This window comes from Doryrhamphus excisus, chromosome 18, assembly GCF_030265055.1.
Source record: "Doryrhamphus excisus isolate RoL2022-K1 chromosome 18, RoL_Dexc_1.0, whole genome shotgun sequence".
Lineage (NCBI taxonomy): Eukaryota > Metazoa > Chordata > Actinopteri > Syngnathiformes > Syngnathidae > Doryrhamphus > Doryrhamphus excisus.
This window is the reverse complement of record NC_080483.1, coordinates 507,503-528,268: the sequence shown is the minus strand read 5'-3', so window position 1 is coordinate 528,268 and position 20,766 is coordinate 507,503. Positions and strand designations below refer to the sequence as shown.

At 41.0% G+C, this 20,766-nt stretch overlaps 2 protein-coding genes across 2 annotated transcripts in view; one reads left to right on the top strand and one right to left on the bottom strand.

The window, feature by feature from the left end:
• Window positions 1-6,147: 6,147 nt before the first annotated feature.
• Window positions 6,148-10,753, bottom strand: LOC131106333 (cell surface A33 antigen-like). Its single transcript, XM_058055283.1, has 2 exons — window positions 10,695-10,753; window positions 6,148-7,317 (listed from the first exon to the last, which is right to left on the bottom strand). Exons 1-2 carry the CDS (start codon window positions 10,700-10,702, stop codon window positions 6,312-6,314), a joined length of 1,014 nt encoding a protein of 337 aa, XP_057911266.1. The 5' UTR covers window positions 10,703-10,753; the 3' UTR covers window positions 6,148-6,311.
• Window positions 10,754-14,480: 3,727 nt separating this feature from the next.
• LOC131106382 (G-protein coupled receptor 22) overlaps window positions 14,481-20,766 on the top strand; it is a 44,584-nt gene continuing 38,298 nt past the window's right edge. The window contains exons 1-3 of the mRNA XM_058055369.1: window positions 14,481-14,540; window positions 14,834-14,888; window positions 14,996-15,461. The gene's annotated coding sequence lies outside the window, so the exon portion shown is untranslated. The remainder of the gene's footprint in view (window positions 14,541-14,833; window positions 14,889-14,995; window positions 15,462-20,766) is intronic.

Below are 20,766 nucleotides of genomic sequence, written 5' to 3'. Positions count from 1 at the left end.
TGATTAAGGAGAGGATTTTCTGCTTGTTGGCCATGACTGCTCCCCACCTTGCTTCTCCATGCTCTCTGCCCTGGCTTGATTTCCCCTGGCGGGCGACTAGAGTGACTCCACATCCACTTCAGCACACTTTGTCACCTGGCTTCATTTCTCCAGTCTGCACCGCATCAAAGTTTGCGGCGCGTTGGCACGGCGCGTTGAAACGGCAGATGAAACAAATGAAAGTCGCTGTTGCAAACACGACGATGACACAGGCGCTAATAGGTCCTCATTGTTAGCATCCAATGTGCCACACGAGGGTTTTATATTCTTTTCTAAACATGGCAGACAAAGCCTGCTACGCTTCTTCAATTGCAGAGCATCCATGGTTGCTTTTGGTCTGTTGGGTTTTTTACCTGCACAATCTCGATTAAGCCTGATCAACCTTCTCACAGACTTCTTTGTAACCTTAATCTGCCATCCACCCCCAAATCTTCTCCATTGGATGGTCCAAAAGAGTCAGCTTATTCCTCTGGAAGAAGTCCTTGGTCAAGTGTTGGACCAGGGCCTTCAACCCCCTCCACCGTTTGACGCCCCCGCACCACCTGAAACTCCTCTGTTTCATTGAAGGATGATGATGATGGTGGAAAACATATCAGGTTGGATCTCCTTGAAAGCCTCAGACTAAACATAATAAGAAAAAATAAGACATTGAAAACCTTCTAAATATACATAACATTATTAGAGCCCTCTAGATATGAAATAACACCCCTATAGTAAAAATTTATAATCCTATTACCCAATATGGTAGACATAATAAGAAACAATAAGACATAGAAAACCTTCTAAATATACATAACATTATTAGAGCCCTCTAGATATGAAATAACACCCCTATAACTCCTATTACCCAATATGGTAGACATAATAAGAGAAAATAAGACATAGAAAATCTTCTAAATATACGTAACATTATTAGAGCCCTCTAGATAAGAAATAACACCCCTATAGTAACCTTTATATTCCTATTACCCGAATTGGTAGACATAATAAGACATAGAAAATCTTCTAAATATACGTAACATTATTAGAGCCCTCTAGATATGAAATAACACGCCTATAGTTACCTTTATACTCCTATCACCCAATATGGTAGACATAATAAGACATAGAAAATCTTCTAAATATACGTAACATTATAAGAGCCCTCTAGATATGAAATAACACCCCTATAGTTACCTTTTAACTTCTATAACCCAATATGGTAGACATAATAAGAGAAAATAAGACATAGAAAATCTTCTAAATATATGTACGTAACATTATTAGAGCCCTCTAGATGAGAAATAACACCCCTACAGTAACCTTTATATTCCTATTACCCGAATTGGTAGACATAATAAGACATAGAAAATCTTCTAAAATATACATAACATTATTAGAGCCCTCTAGATATGAAATAACACCCCTATAGTTACCTTTAAACTCCTATTACCCAATATGGCAGACATAAGACATAGAAAATCTTCTAAATATACATACCATTATTAGAGCCCTCGAGGTATGAAATAACACCCCTATAGTTACCTTTTAACTCCTATTACCCAATATGGTAGACATAATAAGAGAAAATAAGACAGAGAAAATCTTCTAAATATACACACCATTATTAGAGCCCTCTTGATATGAAATAACACCCCTATAGTTACCTTTAAACTCCTATTACCTAATATGGCAGACATAAGACATAAAAAATCTTCTAAATATACATACCATTATTAGAGCCCTGTGGGTATGAAATAACACCCCTATAGACACCTTTATATTCTTATTACCCAAATTGGTAGACATAATAAGAGAAAATAAGACATGGAAAATCTTCTAAAATATACATAACATTATTAGAGCCCTCTGGATATGAAATAACACCCCTATAGTTACCTTTATACTGCTAATACTCCAAATAGTAGACATAACAAGAGAAAAAAATAAAGCTGCAGTAATGAATGAAACTTGCAACAATTGATTTAAAAAAAAATAATTTTTAGTGGACATGAATTCATGAGTGACCTTGACTGTTTGTTGTTGGCTGGGGGGGTGGACGGGGGCGGACGGGGGCCGGACGGCTCCCAGCTGAACAAGAGACCGGCCAAAGTCTGTCTTTCTCTGCCGCGCTTCTTCCTCCCACCCACAGGCACGGAGGCTGTTGCCATGGCGACGAAACATGCACGCAAATGGGCCCAATCTCACGTCCACGAGCGTCCATCTTTGTTTCTTTCTAAGCTGCTGCTGCTCATGAACACACCCGGACTCCCCGTGTGACACAGAAGTATGATTACCCGACTTTATCTCCCGTTTTCCTCTCCCTATGTCCCACCAGACGGCTGTTCCACTTCCTTCCTGTAGGGGGCAGTAAACACGGCCTTTCATCAAGTTGTTGTTTTTATTGATGGATTTGTTTCATAACTTTATTTCATTAATTAATTCATTTTCTACCGCTTATCCTCACGAGGGTCGGGGAGTGCTGGACCAGTCCAGGGTGTACCCCGCCTCTCGCCTGGGATAGGCTCCAGCGCCCCCACAACCCTTGTGAGGATAAGCGGTAGAAAATGAATATGAATATGAATATTTTTTAATAACGTTATTATTTTAGTGAGTTTTATTTAATATTTATTATTTGAATAAATAAGTAATTTTATTTGTATTTTAATTAGTTAGAATTAATAAATGTATACATTTATTAATTTATTATTAATTAATTTATTATTAATTTATTAAATAATTAATAAATGTATACATTTATTAATTCTTATTTGTTAGTCTTTTAGGTAGCCATTTAACATGTTTTATTTATTCATTATTATTTTAACAAATGTAATTCATTTATTTGTCATTTTTGCTTCTATTATTATTTATATATTTTTTATAAATTATTATTTTAGTGAGTTTTATTTAATATTTATTATTTGAATAAATAAGTAATTTTATTTGTATTTTAATTAGTTAGAATTAATAAATGTATACATTTATTAATTAATTTATTATTAATTAATTTATTATTAATTTATTAAATAATTAATAAATGTATACATTTATTAATTCTTATTTGTTAGTCTTTTAACATGTTTTATTTATTCATTATTATTTTAACAAATGTAATTAATTTATTTGTCATTTTTGCTTCTATTATTATTTTTTTTTATAAATTATTTAATTGATTATTGAAGTAATTTTTATAAGTTAATGTTTTATTTGTATTTATTGTTTGTAAATGCCGTATGTTATATTATGTAATAACAAAATCAATTGCAATATTATTTCATTTCATTTTCTAGCGCTTATCCTCACAAGGGTCGCAGGGAGCTGGAGCCTATCCCAGCTGAATATTATTTCATAATTATTACAATTTAATCAAACTATTATTTCATTTTTTCATTTATTTTTATTAGAATTAGTTTTGTTATTTTTCATGCATTATTATGATTTATTGAATGCAACCATAAATGTTGATGCATCCCTGTCATTCATCTTGTCTACGCATGTTGAATACTTTGATGCACTGAAAACTAGCACTAAAAGTACTACTGTGTTTGAGTTAACCCCTGATGACATCATAGACGGGCGCCGTGTTTTTGTTAGCTAGCATCAAGGATGCTAACATGAGGGCCTTTCCTGATAAATAAATCCATATTTAGAGCATGAATGGACTCCAGCATTGACAACACGCCACATTCCACGCTAACACACGCTAACACATGCTAACACACGCTAACACACGCTAAACTGGCTGAAACCAAAGAAAACGCTGACTGGGTTGGACGCTAACCGAGGTTCCTGTACGCAAATGATGGGTCAGGGGTTCGCCGTGGGCGTGGGCCGTGTCACGTGGGCGGGCCGTCAGCATTTCATCGTCATGATGCCACCGAGGAGCTGTCCGTCAAAGCCTCAGCATTATTCCAACTAAATTAGCATCCGTCACTTCTCATCGCCACCTCCATGCCATTTAGCCTCCTTTTTTTTTTTAAACGCCGTTTCCCCTCAACTGATGGCCTGCTTTTTTTTCCCCCTCCTTCCTGATTGGCATCTCCTCTCTCTCCACCCCCCCCCCCCCTCAACCCCCCCAACCCGAGGCAATCTGCTTCCCTCTCCTGACGATACGGAAATGTGTAATGTGTAATTTAGCAGCTGGCTAGGAAGCAGAGATTGGTGGAAATTGATAGTTCTTGGAGGAGAGTCATGCTTGTTGCAAACAGATGGAAGTTCATCATCGGTGGTGTCAGCAAAACTCGTGAGAAATGCAGCACGCGAGCACCGCTTTCAGATTTTATACAGTCATCCCTCGTTTAGAGCACTTCATTGGTTCCGTACCCGACCGCGACAAATACATTTCCTGTAGGATTCGATCTTTTTCAGAGTTGGAGCACGCAAGACACCCCATGGTCACATATACACTCCTATTACCAATATAGTAGAAATATTCATGGAAAATAAGATATATGATGCAGAAAACCTGTTTACAATCTTCTAAATACACCTTTTAACACTATTAGAGCCCTCTGGACATGGAACAACACCCCTATAGTTATCTTTACACTCCTATTACCCAATCAAGTAAACATAATAAGAAAAAACAAGACAAAGAAAACCTGTTTACCACCTTTTAAATACACCTTTTAACATTAGAGCCCTCTAGGCATAAAATAGCACCCCTATAGTCACCATGACACTCCTATTACCCAATATAGTAGGCATGACGAGAAAACAAGACATAGAAAACCTGTTTACAAACTTCTAAATACACCTTTTAACACTATTAGAGCCCTCTGGACATGGAACAACACCCCTATAGTTATCTTTACACTCCTATTACCCAATCAAGTTAAACATAAGAAAAAACAAGATAAAGAAAACCTGTTTACAACCTTTTAAATACACCTTTTAACATTAGAGCCCTCTAGGCATAAAATAGCACCCCTATAGTCACCATGACACTCCTATTACCCAATATAGTAGGCATGACGAGAAAACAAGACATAGAAAACCTGTTTACAAACTTCTAAATACACCTTTTAACATGATTAGAGCCCTCTGGACATGGAACAACACCCCTATAGTTATCTTTACACTCCTATTACCCAATCAAGTAAACATAATAAGAAAAAACAAAACAAAAGAAAACCTGTTTACAACATTTTAAATACACCTTTTAACATTAGAGCCCTCTAGGCATAAAATAGCACCCCTATAGTCACCATGACACTCCTATTACCCAATATAGTAGGCATGACGAGAAAACAAGATATAGAAAACCTGTTTACAAACTTCTAAATACAGTTTTTAACATCATTAGAGACCTCCAGACATGAAATAACAACCCTATAGTCACCAACAGAAGTTGTGTACTTGGAAAAACGTGATAGTGACACCACAAACTAGTAAGCGTGAAGCGGTGTGGGATTATGGACATGACTGTACACTCAGGATTATGACTTTCCTGTTTCATAATTATGAATGTTTCTCATAATTTCAACTTTTTATCTCAAAAGTATGAATTTCATATTTGATAATTTGGACTATTTTTAACTTTTTGACTTTGCTTCATAATTTCGACCCATCCCATAATTCTGAATTTCTCATAATTTAGACTTTTTTAATCTCAATTTCAACTTTTTGTCTCAGAATTTTGACTTTTTATCTCAGAATTTTGAATTTCTTCTCATAATTTCAATTTTGTCTCAATTGACTTTCCTCATAATTTCCACAATTTCTCATCATTTCTCATCTCATAATTTTGACTTTGTGAACTCATAGCTCTTATCTCATAAATTCAACCTTATCTCATAATTATGACTTTCTCATTTTTACATTTTCTGTTTCTCAAAATTTCTCAAACTTTATCCGATCATTCTGACTTTGCTTCATAATTGCGACTTGTCTCATAATTCTGAATTTCTCATGATTTTTTAAATTTCAATTTCAATTTTTTGTCTCAGAATTTCAACTTCTTGTCAGAATTTTGAATTTCTTATCTCAGAATTCTGACTTTGTCTCAATTGACTTTTTCAATTGCTAACCGAGGCCGAGTGGTTAGCGTAGCGTTAGCATGGTGTGCCGTACGTCTGTAAAAAGAATGTAGTTTGTCATCATTTTTTATTTGAATATGGCATCATTGTCAAATACACTTGGAATATTAGATTAGGGAAGACATGAAGTATGCATGTAAACAATAGAAATACCAAATTGGACTATTCCTTCACAGATAGAGATGGGTTCCTTTTTTCCTGCTCAAAGCCCCTGAATGCATCATCAACATCAACAACAGCTTTCCATCTTCTCTATTTTGCAGAGCTAACGGCGGTATCTCCAGAAATGGGCGGATCCAAACACTGAAGTTTTTCCAAGCCGGGACCGTCCCAATTCACCTCGCCCTGGTCTCCGAAGGCCTCCACCTCCCTGGACCACATAGACGACACCTCCATGGTGTCATCGATAATCAGCTCTCCACGATGTCTCCTGGACCAGTACCAGGCGGCAGCCAGAGCGCAGAAGACAGCCAGCGCGAGCATGACGGTCGTCACGGCAACTACTGGAACCGGAACGCCGTCATCGCCGTCACGGGTTGTGGTCGTTGGCGATGATGGACACTCGAGTATGATGTCACAGTTTTGGGTCTCATGATGGCCGTCAGGAGAAGAAGGTACGTAGTGCCTTTTGGCCGTACAGCGATATCGTCCACAGTTGTCCTCTGTGATTTGATCCATTATCAGTTTTTGCCCACTGGTGGCTTCCGCATTGGCGTCAGACATCCGGTTTCCGCTGATCTTGGTCCAGGTGTACGTGGTCTTGGTGACGTACATGGATCTGCATCCGAGCGTCACCGCATTTCCCGCCACCGGCTCCCCTTCCACGGTGCACACAACATCCATCCAGTCGTCCCGGAATGTCAGCCTCACCGCCGCCACAAAGCTTTCATTCAAGGAGCTCACCGTGCATTTGTAGATCCCGGCATCCGAGCTCCTCGGGTCATCGATGCGTATGGAAGAGTCATTCCCTGTGAACTGGATTCTGCCCTTCAGGGGCGTCTCATAATCGTCTTTCACTCCGGAACTGTCAACATTCAGAATAACATCAGGACCTGAATACCATTGGATCGTTACGATGCGTGGAGCGGGGAATGGGTGGTTGCAAGGGAGTTGGACGTTTGACTTTCTGCCTGCATGGTAGATGTAGTTCTTGGTCACGGTTGGACTTTCAGCAGCTGTGTTTATGACGCACAACCTCAGCACCAGGAAAAAACACCACAGTACCCATGTCATCGTGGGACAGTCGGACAGGGGGCGGCTGGAAAATAAAACACACCATCGTGAGAAGTATGAGCACTTGGTGGACAACTTGACCCGAGTTGGAGAGACGTGTACCGGGTGGTAGAGACATGTACCGGGTGGTAGAGACATGTACCGGGTGGTCGAGACATGTACCGGGTGGTAGAGACATGTACCGGGTGGTAGAGACATGTACCAAGTGGTAGAGACATGTACCGGGTGGTAGAGACATGTACCAAGTGGTAGAGACATGTACCGGGTGGTAGAGACATGTACCGGGTGGTAGAGACATGTACCAAGTGGTAGAGACATGTACCGGGTGGTAGAGACGTGTACCAAGTGGTAGAGACATGTACCGGGTGGTAGAGACATGTACCGGGTGGTAGAGACATGTACCAAGTGGTAGAGACATGTACCAAGTGGTAGAGACATGTACCAAGTGGTAGAGACATGTATCAAGTGGTAGAGACATGTACCGGGTGGTAGAGACATGTACCAAGTGGTAGAGACATGTACCAAGTGGTAGAGACATGTATCAAGTGGTAGAGACATGTATCAAGTGGTAGAGACATGTATCAAGTGGTAGAGACATGTACCAAGTGGCAGAGACATGTACCAAGTGGTAGAGACATGTACCGGGTGGTAGAGACATGTACCGGGTGGTAGAGACATGTACCAAGTGGTAGAGACGTGTACCGGGTGGTAGAGACGTGTACCGGGTGGTAGAGACATGTACCAAGTGGTAGAGACATGTACCGGGTGGTAGAGACATGTACCAAGTGGTAGAGACATGTACCAAGTGGTAGAGACATGTACCAAGTGGTAGAGACATGTACCGGGTGGTAGAGACATGTACCAAGTGGTAGAGACATGTACCAAATGGTAGAGACGTGTACCGGGTGGTAGAGACATGTACCAAGTGGTAGAGACATGTACCAAGTGGTAGAGACATGTACCGGGTGGTAGAGACATGTACCGGGTGGTAGAGACATGTACCAAGTGGTAGAGACATGTACCGGGTGGTAGAGACATGTACCAAGTGGTAGAGACATGTACCGGGTGGTCGAGACATGTACCGGGTGGTCGAGACATGTACCAAGTGGTAGAGACATGTACCAAGTGGTAGAGACATGTACCAAGTGGTAGAGACATGTACCGGGTGGTAGAGACATGTACCAAGTGGTAGAGACATGTACCAAGTGGTAGAGACATGTACCGGGTGGTAGAGACATGTACCGGGTGGTAGAGACATGTACCAAGTGGTAGAGACATGTACCAAGTGGTAGAGACATGTACCAAGTGGTAGAGACATGTACCGGGTGGTAGAGACATGTACCGGGTGGTAGAGACATGTACCGGGTGGTAGAGACATGTACCGGGTGGTAGAGACATGTACCGGGTGGTAGAGACATGTACCGGGTGGTAGAGACATGTACCGGGTGGTAGAGACATGTACCGGGTGGTAGAGACATGTACCAAGTGGTAGAGACATGAGAATTTATGAGAAGTCGTGAATCAACGAGTAAAAAAAGTTGTAAAAGTCGTGAATTTATGACTTCACATAAATTCTCAATTCATAAATTCTCATAAATTTTCAATTTCAGAAAAAAAAAATTCTTCTCGATTTACGACTTTTTCATTTGAATTTGTACACACATTTACGAACACCCACCCACCAGATGTCAGAGACACCTCATCTGGCTCTTCTAAAAAATAAATCTAAATATTTGTAAATATTTGTAAATAAATCAAATAGTAAAAAAACACCAAAAAGTATTTATTAAATAAACATTTCCATATGAAATGTTTTAAATCCCACAATTTGAAGCCGTAACACCTCGTATAAAAGGTCAATGAAATTATATTAGAAATGTAAAATGTCAACAAGGATCTGAGAATATCATCGCAAATTTATATTTCGCTTATTATTATGGAAAAAGTAAAACAATATGACGAGGTATTAGGGCTACATTGAAAATGTGTGAGAATTGAGAATTTATGAAAAGTTGTGAATCAACGAGAAAAAAAAGTTGTAAAACTAGTGAATTTATTATTTAAAATTCCAGAAAAAAAATTCTTGTTGATTTACGACTTTTTCATTTAATTTGTACACACATTTAGGAACCCCCACCCACCAGATGTCAGAGACACCTCATCTGGCTTTTCTAAAAAATAAATCTAAATCTTTGTAAATAAATCAAATAGTAAAAAACACCAAATTTATTGAATAAACATTTCCCTATGAAATGTTTTAAATCCCATAATTTTGCAGCCGTAACACCTAGTCTAAAAGGTCAATGAAATTATATTAGAAATGTAAAATGTCAACAAGGATCTGAGAATATCATCGCAAATTTATATTTCGCTTATTATTATGGAAAAAGTAAAACAATATGACGAGGTATTAGGGCTACATTGAAAATGTATGAGAATTGAGAATTTATGAGAAGTTGTGAATCAACGTGAAAAAAAGTTGTAAAACTAGTGAATTTATGACTTAAAATTCTAGAAAAAATTTCTTGTCGATTTACGACTTTTTCATTTGAATTTGTACACACAATTTGAAGCCGTAACACCTCGTATAAAAGGTCAATGAAATTATATTAGAAAAGTAAAATGTCAACAAGGATCTGAGAATATCATCGCAAATTTATATTTCGCTAATTATTATGTTAAGTATAAAACAATACGACGAGGTATTAGGGCTACATTGAAATTTTATAAGAACAAGTCGTGAATCAATGAGGAAAAAAATTAAATTAAAAAAAAATTTTAAAAAAGTAAATTTATGACTTAAGATCCCAGAAAAAAAAATCTTCTCAATTTATGACTTTTTAACGTGAATTTAAACACACATTTTCCTGAATTAGCGACAAAAGAATTCATTCATTTACAAGAAAAAGTCATAAATTTGTGAGGATAAAAGTCATTAATTTAGGACTCATTTACATCGCAGTCTTAAGTCGTAACTTTGTGACAGGCATCGCCTAAAAAATGATTTACTCTGGCATCTATTGTTTCTGACTTAATAGCGTATTTTCAAATAACGCCGGTTAGCATCCGAAGAAAATTTTTTCGAAATTTTGGCCTCAGCCTGCATTGGACCGTTTGGTTTAATGGAGCGTGTAACTGTCACTACACTTTATTTATCAGATTTTTACAGCATGAACATCAATATTCCATAACATATATAATATTATTATATTATATGAATATAATATATGTCATGTATTGGGGACTATTTTCTGTGGTGGATGTTTCCATCATTATTTTTCACCAGGAGTGAGCTAAGTAAAAAGATGCCAACGTTATATCCGGTCACATACTGTATTATATGAGCAAATACATACAATACAATAAAGTATTTGGTATTCTACATAAGAACTTGTACTTTACCTGAACATGTTGAGCTATGAAGGAAGTTTAGTTGGATTCTCACGTCTCCTCACAGTCACTTTATACAGAATAAACATCACAATGTGTGGCGCGTGTCATAAAGCACAAAGGCTATCTGTCATAACTGATCCATCACAAAGTGAAGCGGTTACCGTGGAAACGGTTACCATGGAGTGGAATGATACACTCCTGATCTAAATGTTATTGTTAGGAATGTTATGAAAAATCTTAGGATTCAATATTTTTGAGGAAGCAATTTATTGCAGGCTGCATGGTGGTCGAGTGGTTAGCGTGCAGACCTCACAACTAGGAGACCAGAGTTCAATTCCACCCTCGGCCATCTCTGTGTGGAGTTTGCATGTTCTCCCTGTGCATGTGTGGGTTTTCTCCGGGTACTCCGGTTTCCTCCCACATTCCAAAAACATGCTAGGTTAATTAGCCAGTATGAATGTGAGTGTGAATGGTTGTTTGTCTATATGTGCCCTGGGATTGGCTGGCCACCAGTCCAGGGTGTACCCCGCCTCTCGCCCAAAAGACAGCTGGGATAGGCTCCAGCACCCCCGCGACCCTCGTGAGGAAAAGCGGTAGAAAATGAATGAATGAATATACTGAACCAGGGCTGCACAGTGGTGAGTGGTTAGCACACAGACCTCACAGCTAGGAGACCCGAGTTCAATTCCACCCTCGGCCATCTCTGTGTGGAGTTTGCATGTTCTCCCCGTGCATGCGTGGGTTTTCTCCGGGTACTCCGGTTTCCTCCCACATTCCAAAAACATGCTAGGTTAATTAGCCACTCCAAATTGTCCATAGGTATGAATGTGAGTGTGAATGGTTGTTTGTCTATATGTGCCCTGTGATTGGCTGGCCACCAGTCCAGGGTGTACCCCGCCTCTCGCCCAAAAGACAGCTGGGATAGGCTCCAGCACCCCCGTGACCCTTGTGAGAAAATGAATGAATGAATGAATTTATTGCATTAAAGTGAAATCGGCTCTTCATCAGCAACATTTTGATGGGCATTGATGGGCATGCCTGATGCCAGTGTTTCCAGGAGGCTAGTGCAAATGTTGTTCCAGGTGCTGAAGATGGCTTCACTGTCTTGAACTCATGTCCATTTTTCTAAATCCATCCCAAAATCTTCTCCAAGATCCCGAGGGTCACGGAACAAAAAAAGCCAAGTGGTAGAACAATCAGGCTGTCACTCAGGACAAGGAACCATCCTGGACCTAAATGAAGGTACTGGTGCCGAGTGTAGTCCCGTAACCATCAGACGCCATCTGCCAGAGAAGAAAGCACATCTCCAAACTCCTGGTCTCCTCAAGGTTTGGAATGAGCAGGAGAGCACCAAACATGGGACATTGAAAGGTGGAGGAAAGTTTTCTTCTCCATGGACGCTCCTGATGGCTTCCAAGGAGATCCCACCTGAGATGTTTTCCACCATCATCATCCTTCAATGGAACAGTGGAGCTTCATGTGGTGCGGGGGTGTCAAACGGTGGAGGGGGCTGAAGGCCCTGGTCCAACACTTGATAAAGGACTTCTTCCAGAGGAATAAGCTGGCTCTTTTGGACCATCCTGTGTCTTCCTATCATCTAAATCCAATGGAGAAGATTTGGGGATGGATTTAGGAAAATGGACAGTGAAGCCATCTTAAATGCATTCCATTTTCCCTGAAGATGAATGGAATTCCAAGGGCAGGTCCGACTGAAGCGTTCCACCGTAGCGGCCGAGCATCCCCTGACCTCTGACCTGAACAGTTATGGAGCATCTTCGACATTCATTGCTCGTCTCCTTAATTCCATTCCACTTCCCTGTCGTTTTTCCCAGCAGCCTCCAAGTGCCTCCTCTTCAATGGACTATTCATTCCCTTAATTGACCTGTGGGAACATTACAGGAATGACTCTCCTGCTCCGTAGCGGACCTCTGGTGACCGCCGCCGCCTCTCTAAGTGATTGCCTGTTGATGCATGCAGATTCCTCCTCTTGGCGTGTCGCACGCGTGTAAGCATGACGTCAAGTCATTAAGCAGGTGTTAGCGTAACGTAGCATGGCGTTCCATGATAATACAAAGGGAATGAAAGCTCAGCATATCTGAAAAGACACATGATAATAATAATAGTTTGTCAAGAGCATATTCAGTCATAAACTCATACATTCTGTATCTTCTCACGCTTATCTAAGGTGGCGTTGCGGGGCCAGCAGCCTAATCACGGACACCCAGAATTCCCTCTCCCTGGCTACTTCATCCAAGATGTAGAAATGGACAAACATACTTTTTTTTAACTGAGAAGATGTGAGTGATTTGTCAATAATTTTCTAGGAGAAAGGAAGGAAGAAACCTTTGAAGATGGAACATGAAGACATATCGGTCGCCTTCAAAACACAGAATGGTAAGTGTAAATTCCTCTTGATTTGCTGATCCTTCAATGATTGTTTTAAAACTCGAGGTGGGCATCCACCCGTTTCTCATTCTCTGCACTTGCTTTGTCCATTTTTGTCTTCAATTTTCCTCTTTTGGAAAAGAAAACAAACTTACAGTATCACTTGAACGCTATGAACATCCAGCAGCAACACAACATTTTGAAAAAAGAAGCGTTTGTTTATTCTGCTTGAGCTGAGAGGTGTCACCCTGATGACGTCACATCTGGAAACGGCAAGCTGCTTTGTCATGAGTGGTGCCATTAGCTATAAAAGTCATTTTTGCACATTTACCGTTCATGTTGAAAAATGGATGTAGAAATGTAGAACATAATTACTACAGTAAACCTGGGATATATCGGATTCAATTGTTCCCACTGGTTTTGTCCGATATAAGCGAAATCCGTTATATGCGTATACCGGAAAATGTCCGTTTTACGCATATATGGGATTTATATCCGGTATATGCGTAAATGGGATTTTATCCGTTATAAAAAGGCACTTCCTTGACTATGTTTCCAATGTACCTGGACGCGCAGGCAACGCTGCAAACGCTGCAAATGACGTCGTATAGCGGCCTGTCACCATTCGGATTCGAATCGGAGCGCCACGATGCGGCCATCCGATATATGCCAGGGAAATTTCATGGAAATGCATTGGAACGGGACTGGAGATTTTGTCCGAAATAGGCGAAATCCGTTATAAAAAATCCGATATATGCAATGAATTTTTATTGGAAATGCATTACAGAAAAATCGGTTCTTTTTTATCTGTCCGTTGTGAGCGAATTTCCGATATATCCGAGTCTGATATATCCGAGGTTTACTGTACTTTCCTTAACCAACCAGAACCCGGCGCACAGGAGGAAGTCAGTGTTGATGCAATACCCCGCTGATGCGGAAGTCATACAACTTCATGTTAAATATCCCTTTTAATGTGATCCAGCCTACATTGCCATATTACATGGAGTGTTCGCTGTGCCCATCGCCATTCACCTCACTTTTTTGCTGTTTTTTTTTTTTATTTTTTGAAATTTTAGTGTTTTTTATGTTATGTGAAAATGTTAATGCATGTTTGAGAAAAGTATAAAGTTTATGGTGAGGGTTTTTTACAGCCTTATGTCATGTCTTTGGGTCAGAGGCAGTAACTTCAGTAATTTCCAAGTTGATTTAAATGTGTAAACGGCTTCACAGTTGGTAATTAAATATGTATAAATAAAAATGTATAACCTTGAAACTGGTTAAAAGCTATGGTTGAAAAGATAAAAGTGAGATGTCTTAAAAAAAAAACAAAAAAAATAAAAACCGTTTCAGTGATAGCAAGAGTGGGTGCTCTTCTCGCTGTTAGACAATCTTTGACGTTTTTTCGTCTCTGCGTGAAAGCACAAGCTAGCAAGGCCGAAACGAAGTTAGAAAAACCTTTGAGGCAACTTTGTGAGTATCTGATGTGATGTAGCTGTTAGCTATTTATCCCTGTGTTTTGGCTAGCTACTTGTGTTTAGCATATTTCATGTACATTTAGAGATAGTAATTTAATTTTCTGTATATTACAGTCACCGCACGCATAGATGTACGACAAAAGTTTCACTGAAGCAAGAAAAGCAAGCCTTGTGTACGGAGATTAATTGGTTATTTAATAGGGAACCTTATCATTCAATAAACGAGGAAACACGGTACTGTATTGACATTTATAGTCGCCATGTTCTCGAGACAGCATTTCTCCACAGGAGAAATATCGTCACGTTTTGATCCCGCGAGACCTCGTCAGAAGTCACAGCTGTCGTGAGTTTGCCGGCGTCTTTCCTGTCCCTAACATCTCTGCAGATATTCCACGCACATTCCATCCTTCCATGCATTCATCATTCCCCGCTTCAATGTGTTTATCCCAGATGATCTTCTGGCAGCTAAGAGCAAAAGATTTGGAGACGCCATGACAACAAAAGTGGCGGAGTGACAAGTGTTATCGCCAGTGGATGTGTGGAAAGTGTCTGTGAGGATTACGCCGCCGTGGGCCTTCGTCTCAATTATTCAGCACATCATCTCTGACGGGCCTCACCTCATGTGTTGCCTCGGCATCAAACGACACCCTCATGTGCTGGTTGGGGAGAAGAAAACGCTGACACCCATCCACACGGTTACTTGTCTCAAACGTTTGGGAGGTGGCGGTGGCGGTGGCGGGGGTGAACACGGGAGCAGATGCTGCCGTGCTGGATGGCTGAGTGGGCACGGCCCAACGCTGACAGCTTGAACGCTGGCATGAGTGGAGGCGACCGTGGATGTCTGGAGAGGCCCCGGAGAGAGCGGACCGCCGAGACGCGGGTCAGGAATGGAAGGCGGGCGGCATTGAAGTGACAGGTCAGTGAACGTCTCATCTTCCATCCATCACACACTTCCTTTCAGCTCCGATGTAAGCACAAGTTCCTTGGAGCACGGCTGCACCATCCCATACTAATATGCAGGAACTTAGTCGGAAAATGACTTTTTTATTATTAATTATTACCAATTACATATATTTTACTCTTACTGTCATTAATGGGAGGCAATATTTCATAAACACGCCAACATTTCCTACCATTTAAGAGCACTGTCTGTCCATTCACACACAGACATACTCATGACATATACGTATGTCATGTGTATATATATATATATATATATATATATATATATACATATATACATATATATATATACATATACAGTATACTGTATGTCTGTCCAGTCCAGGGGTCGGCAACCTTTACTATGAAAAGAGCCATTTCACCCACTTGCCCACTAAAGAAAAATAGCCTGGAGCCGCAAAACGTTTTATGTTTAAAACAACATTGGAGGGAAAAAAAAGACGAGTTGGAGTACTCTTGCTAGTACTGGGGATAAACTTTTGTTTTTAAATGAGCTCTAATTTATTTTTTAGAATCGTCAAATAACTCATTAATAATAATTAATAACTCAAAGTATTACTCATTTCCCTTCTCATTTCGCTTCATGCTCATTCAGTCACCAGTCAGAACTCAGTCAGGATGCATTCATGGTCTCACACAAAGTTGGATTTTTGTAAACTCATAACAAAGACGTGCATTTTCACCACACGGGTGCTAAAAAATATTCAAGCATTGCAAAGGGAGCCGCAACAAAGAGGCTGGAGAGCCACATGCGGCTCTGGAGCCGCGGGTTGCTGACCCCTGGTCCAGTCACATACACACACATCATGAAAGTATCTGTCGTTCCACTCACATACGCACATCATGTTAATATCATGAAATATCTACAGTATCTCATATGTTGCCCGTCTCTTCACACGCACACATACGGTACATTTTGTTTATGCAAGCATCTGTCTGTCCATTCACGTACGCACATAACAGAGTAGTCTGTTCACATACACATAATGTACGTTTATATACTCACAAAGTAGTGCTCTGTTTGTCCATTCATACACTCGCACGGCGTAAACATGTGTGTCCATTCACGTACGCACATAACAGAGTAGTCTGTTCACATACACATTATGTACGTTGATATACTCACAAAGTAGTCCTCTGTTTGTCCATTCATACACTCGCACGGCGTAAACATGTCTGTCCATTCACGTACACACATAACAGAGTAGTCTGTTCACATACACATAATGTACGTTGATATACTCACAAAGTAGTCCTCTGTTTGTCCATTCATACACTCGCATGGCGTAAACATGTGTGTCCATTCACGTACACACATAACAGAGTAGTCTGTTCACATACACATAATGTACGTTGATGTACTCACAAAGTAGTCCTCTGTTTGTCCATTCATACACTCGCACGGCGTAAACATGTGTGTCCGTTCACGTACACACATAACAGAGTAGTCTGTTCACATACACATAATGTACGTTGATGTACTCACAAAGTAGTCCTCTGTTTGTCCATTCATACACTCGCATGGCGTAAACATGTGTGTCCATTCACGTACACACATAACAGAGTAGTCTGTTCACATACACGTAATGTACGTTGATATACTCACAAAGTAGTCCTCTGTTTGTCCATTCATACACTCGCACACTCGCATGGCGTAAACATGTGTGTCCATTCACGTACACACATAAGAGTAGTCTATTCACATACACACAATGTACGTTGATATACTCACAAAGTAGTCCTCTGTTTGTCCATTCATACACTCGCACGGTGTAAACATGTGTGTCCGTTCACGTACACACATAACAGAGTAGTCTATTCACATACACACAATGTACGTTGATATACTCACAAAGTAGTCCTCTGTTTGTCCATTCATACACTCGCACGGTGTAAACATGTGTGTCCGTTCACGTACACACATAACAGAGTAGTCTGTTCACATACACATAATGTACGTTGATATACTCACAAAGTAGTCCTCTGTTTGTCCATTCATACACTCGCACGGCGTATACATGTGTGTCCATTCACGTACACACATACGTAACAGAGTAGTCTGTTCACATACACATAATGTACGTTGATATACTCACAAAGTAGTGCTCTGTTTGTCCATTCATACACTCGCACGGCGTAAACATGTGTGTCCGTTCACGTACACACATAACAGAGTAGTCTGTTCACATACACGTAATGTACGTTGATATACTCACAAAGTAGTCCTCTGTTTGTCCATTCATACACTCGCACACTCGCATGGCGTAAACATGTGTGTCCATTCACGTACACACATAAGAGTAGTCTATTCACATACACACAATGTACGTTGATATACTCACAAAGTAGTCCTCTGTTTGTCCATTCATACACTCGCATGGCGTATACATGTGTGTCCGTTCACGTACACACATAACAGAGTAGTCTGTTCACATACACATTATGTACGTTGATATACTCACAAAGTAGTCCTCTGTTTGTCCATTCATACACTCGCACGGCGTAAACATGTGTGTCCGTTCACGTACACACATAACAGAGTAGTCTGTTCACATACACATTATGTACGTTGATATACTCACAAAGTAGTCCTCTGTTTGTCCATTCATACACTCGCATGGCGTAAACATGTGTGTCCGTTCACACGCTCACGTAATGTAAACATCTGTATGTCCGTTCATGTGCACCCATGTCTGTTCATTCACATAGCCACAATGTAAGCCTGTCGATCCATTCGTGTACGTACTGTATATGATGTGAAGATGTCTGTCCATTCACGCACATGCTAGATATATGTATATATGTATGTGTGCATTGATAGTCACGTCCTGCTACCTCCATGTGTTATTAGGAAATGTGCTAGACGTGCACAGCCGATAATAACATCACCCAATCAAACGCGGGCGCATCCCCAGGGGGCTTCTTGTTCCAATGGCAGGCGCTGCAGGGGCCCCGGCAAGCTGCAAGGATGCGTCTCATTTGACAGCCCGTTGGACACGTTGGGAAAGCAGGCGCCAGTAAACGTACGCAGGCTGCATGTGCCGACAGGACCCCCACCCCCAAAGGTGCCCGACCCGCCTCGTGTGGTCAGCAAAGTCCATGCTGAAGTCCCCGTGCGGTCGGGGGAGGGGGCGCTAATGAGAGGGTGGACCCGGCTGCCTTCAGTGAAACGTCGCACTTTGTCCTTGTTTGCCTTCCTGGGGCTGGCGGAAGCTAAACGTCTGCTCGTTTCTCATGCAGCCTTTTAATTGGCCGGGCTCCATTTAATCAGCCGCTGCGCATCTTCTTGCCTCTGCCGCTTACACCTCAAACTTCATCCCAAGGTCGTTGCATAAAGATGCTCCTCTTGTTCTTCATCATCCATATCTCGCAGATGACTCTTCATCATTTATTTGCTCCCCTCATGTTGGCCATCCTCTCAGGTCTCATCTGATCAATCTCTCCTCTCGGCGCTGAGCGCTTCCCATTGGAGCGCGGGGGTGTCGCTGAGTCAGGGGGTGACACGGCGAGGCCGGGTGACATTTTAATTTGCACCGCCTCTCTTTAATAGGACACTCCAGCCGGCCGTCTTTCTTATCCGGGACTGTAATAAGGTCAGCTGTAAGGATGTGTCCACAGCACGCTGCTTTCAAGGGCGCACGTCAACCGTTGGGAATAGAAAGCACTGTAATATGCAAGTCCTGGTGTGCTCTTTCTCGTCTGTTTGTCCGTTCACACAAACACGTGATGTAAACAGACGCGCCACACGGGGTTACGTCAGCATTTGGATGTACGTACATTTACATACAGGATACTCGCACATTGTCAACTGTATGGCCATTTGCATGTACGCAATATCACCATCTGTCTGTCCATTCACATAAACAGGGAACGATTCATCTCCACACATACGGTATGTAAGCATATATCCACACATAGTGGATGCAACCACATGCTTATTCCTTCTGTGGGATATTCTTTGACCTTCTTGTTGAAAGAAAGTGAGCATTATTATCCTTGTAAAGAAAGCGTCTGTGTGGCTGTCAGGTGTGCCTGACGTTCTGTCTGCAGTGCTTCATCAGCATCTTTCCTCCCTTCAAGCTGGTACAGTAAATCATCATGGAGTGTGGCATTTCGACAATTTGTGCTGTTTGCTGTGATCTAATCTCAGCTTTGAGCGTACGGCGGGCTTGAAGCCAGGCTGAGCCGCGGGGCTTGACGGTGGTCCAGGTTTTACCCGAGCCTCATGGGGTCTGTGATGCTCCCACGGACACACAGGCATATAATAATCCATAGGAAAATAACACACACGTTGAAAACATGACATTATTCTATCCATGCATTGGCTCGATCATTTTGGACATCTGTTTGGCCAGATGTCTTTTTCAGATTGACCAGATACTTTGAAATGAAGATGAAATCTTAAAAATGTTAAGCTCGTCCTTGCTTGGGGAGCTCCATGCGGCGTCTGAGCTTCACGCGGCGTCTGTTCTGGGAGATCCGATGGCGGCAGCGGCGCCATGAGGGACGGGAAAAGTTGGGACAATTTCAGAAAATAGAGATGTGGTGACAACAGCTGTGCCAATAATTGTTTTTTTTTTTCTTTTTCCTGGCACCGCCCCTGGATGGAGGTCATGGATGCAATGCAACATGCTTGCACGGCCACTAGGGGGCATACCTGCAGGGTCTCTGATGATTTGTGTCAGGGTGGTCTGATATCACTTTTTCCACTGAGGGCCGGGACCACCTTGACATTTTTACATATTTTTTTAATATGGTAAAGAATTGTTTTTTGTAATTAAAAAAAAAAAACTTTTTGGGGGATAATTTTTTTTGTAAATATTTTTTTATATTTTTGTATTCTTTGTATATTTTTCATGAAAAAATATTTCATGACAAAGCTTTGTGTTTATTTATTAATGTCAATTTTTCTGCTTTTTTGTCTACACATTCTGCGTTTTTGCTAAATTTTTTCAATTCTTTCCAATTTTGTTGTTTAATGAGTTTTATTTTATTTCTACATCCTGCCGCCGGTCAATACAAAACACCTATGGTCCCCCCAGGCAGCACTCTACTCCAGACTGGTCATCATCTTTGTTTGGAATGGAATATTTTCCTCTGTTTTAGACCAAGTACGGCAACGTGCTTATCGACCTGAGACGTAACATTCAGACGACCTTTCACTTGGAAATGGACAGGTTAGACAACCTGAAATGGTCATCAGGGGCCATATTTGCACCTAATCTGATTATTTATGTCAGGGCCGTCTGCAGGGGGAC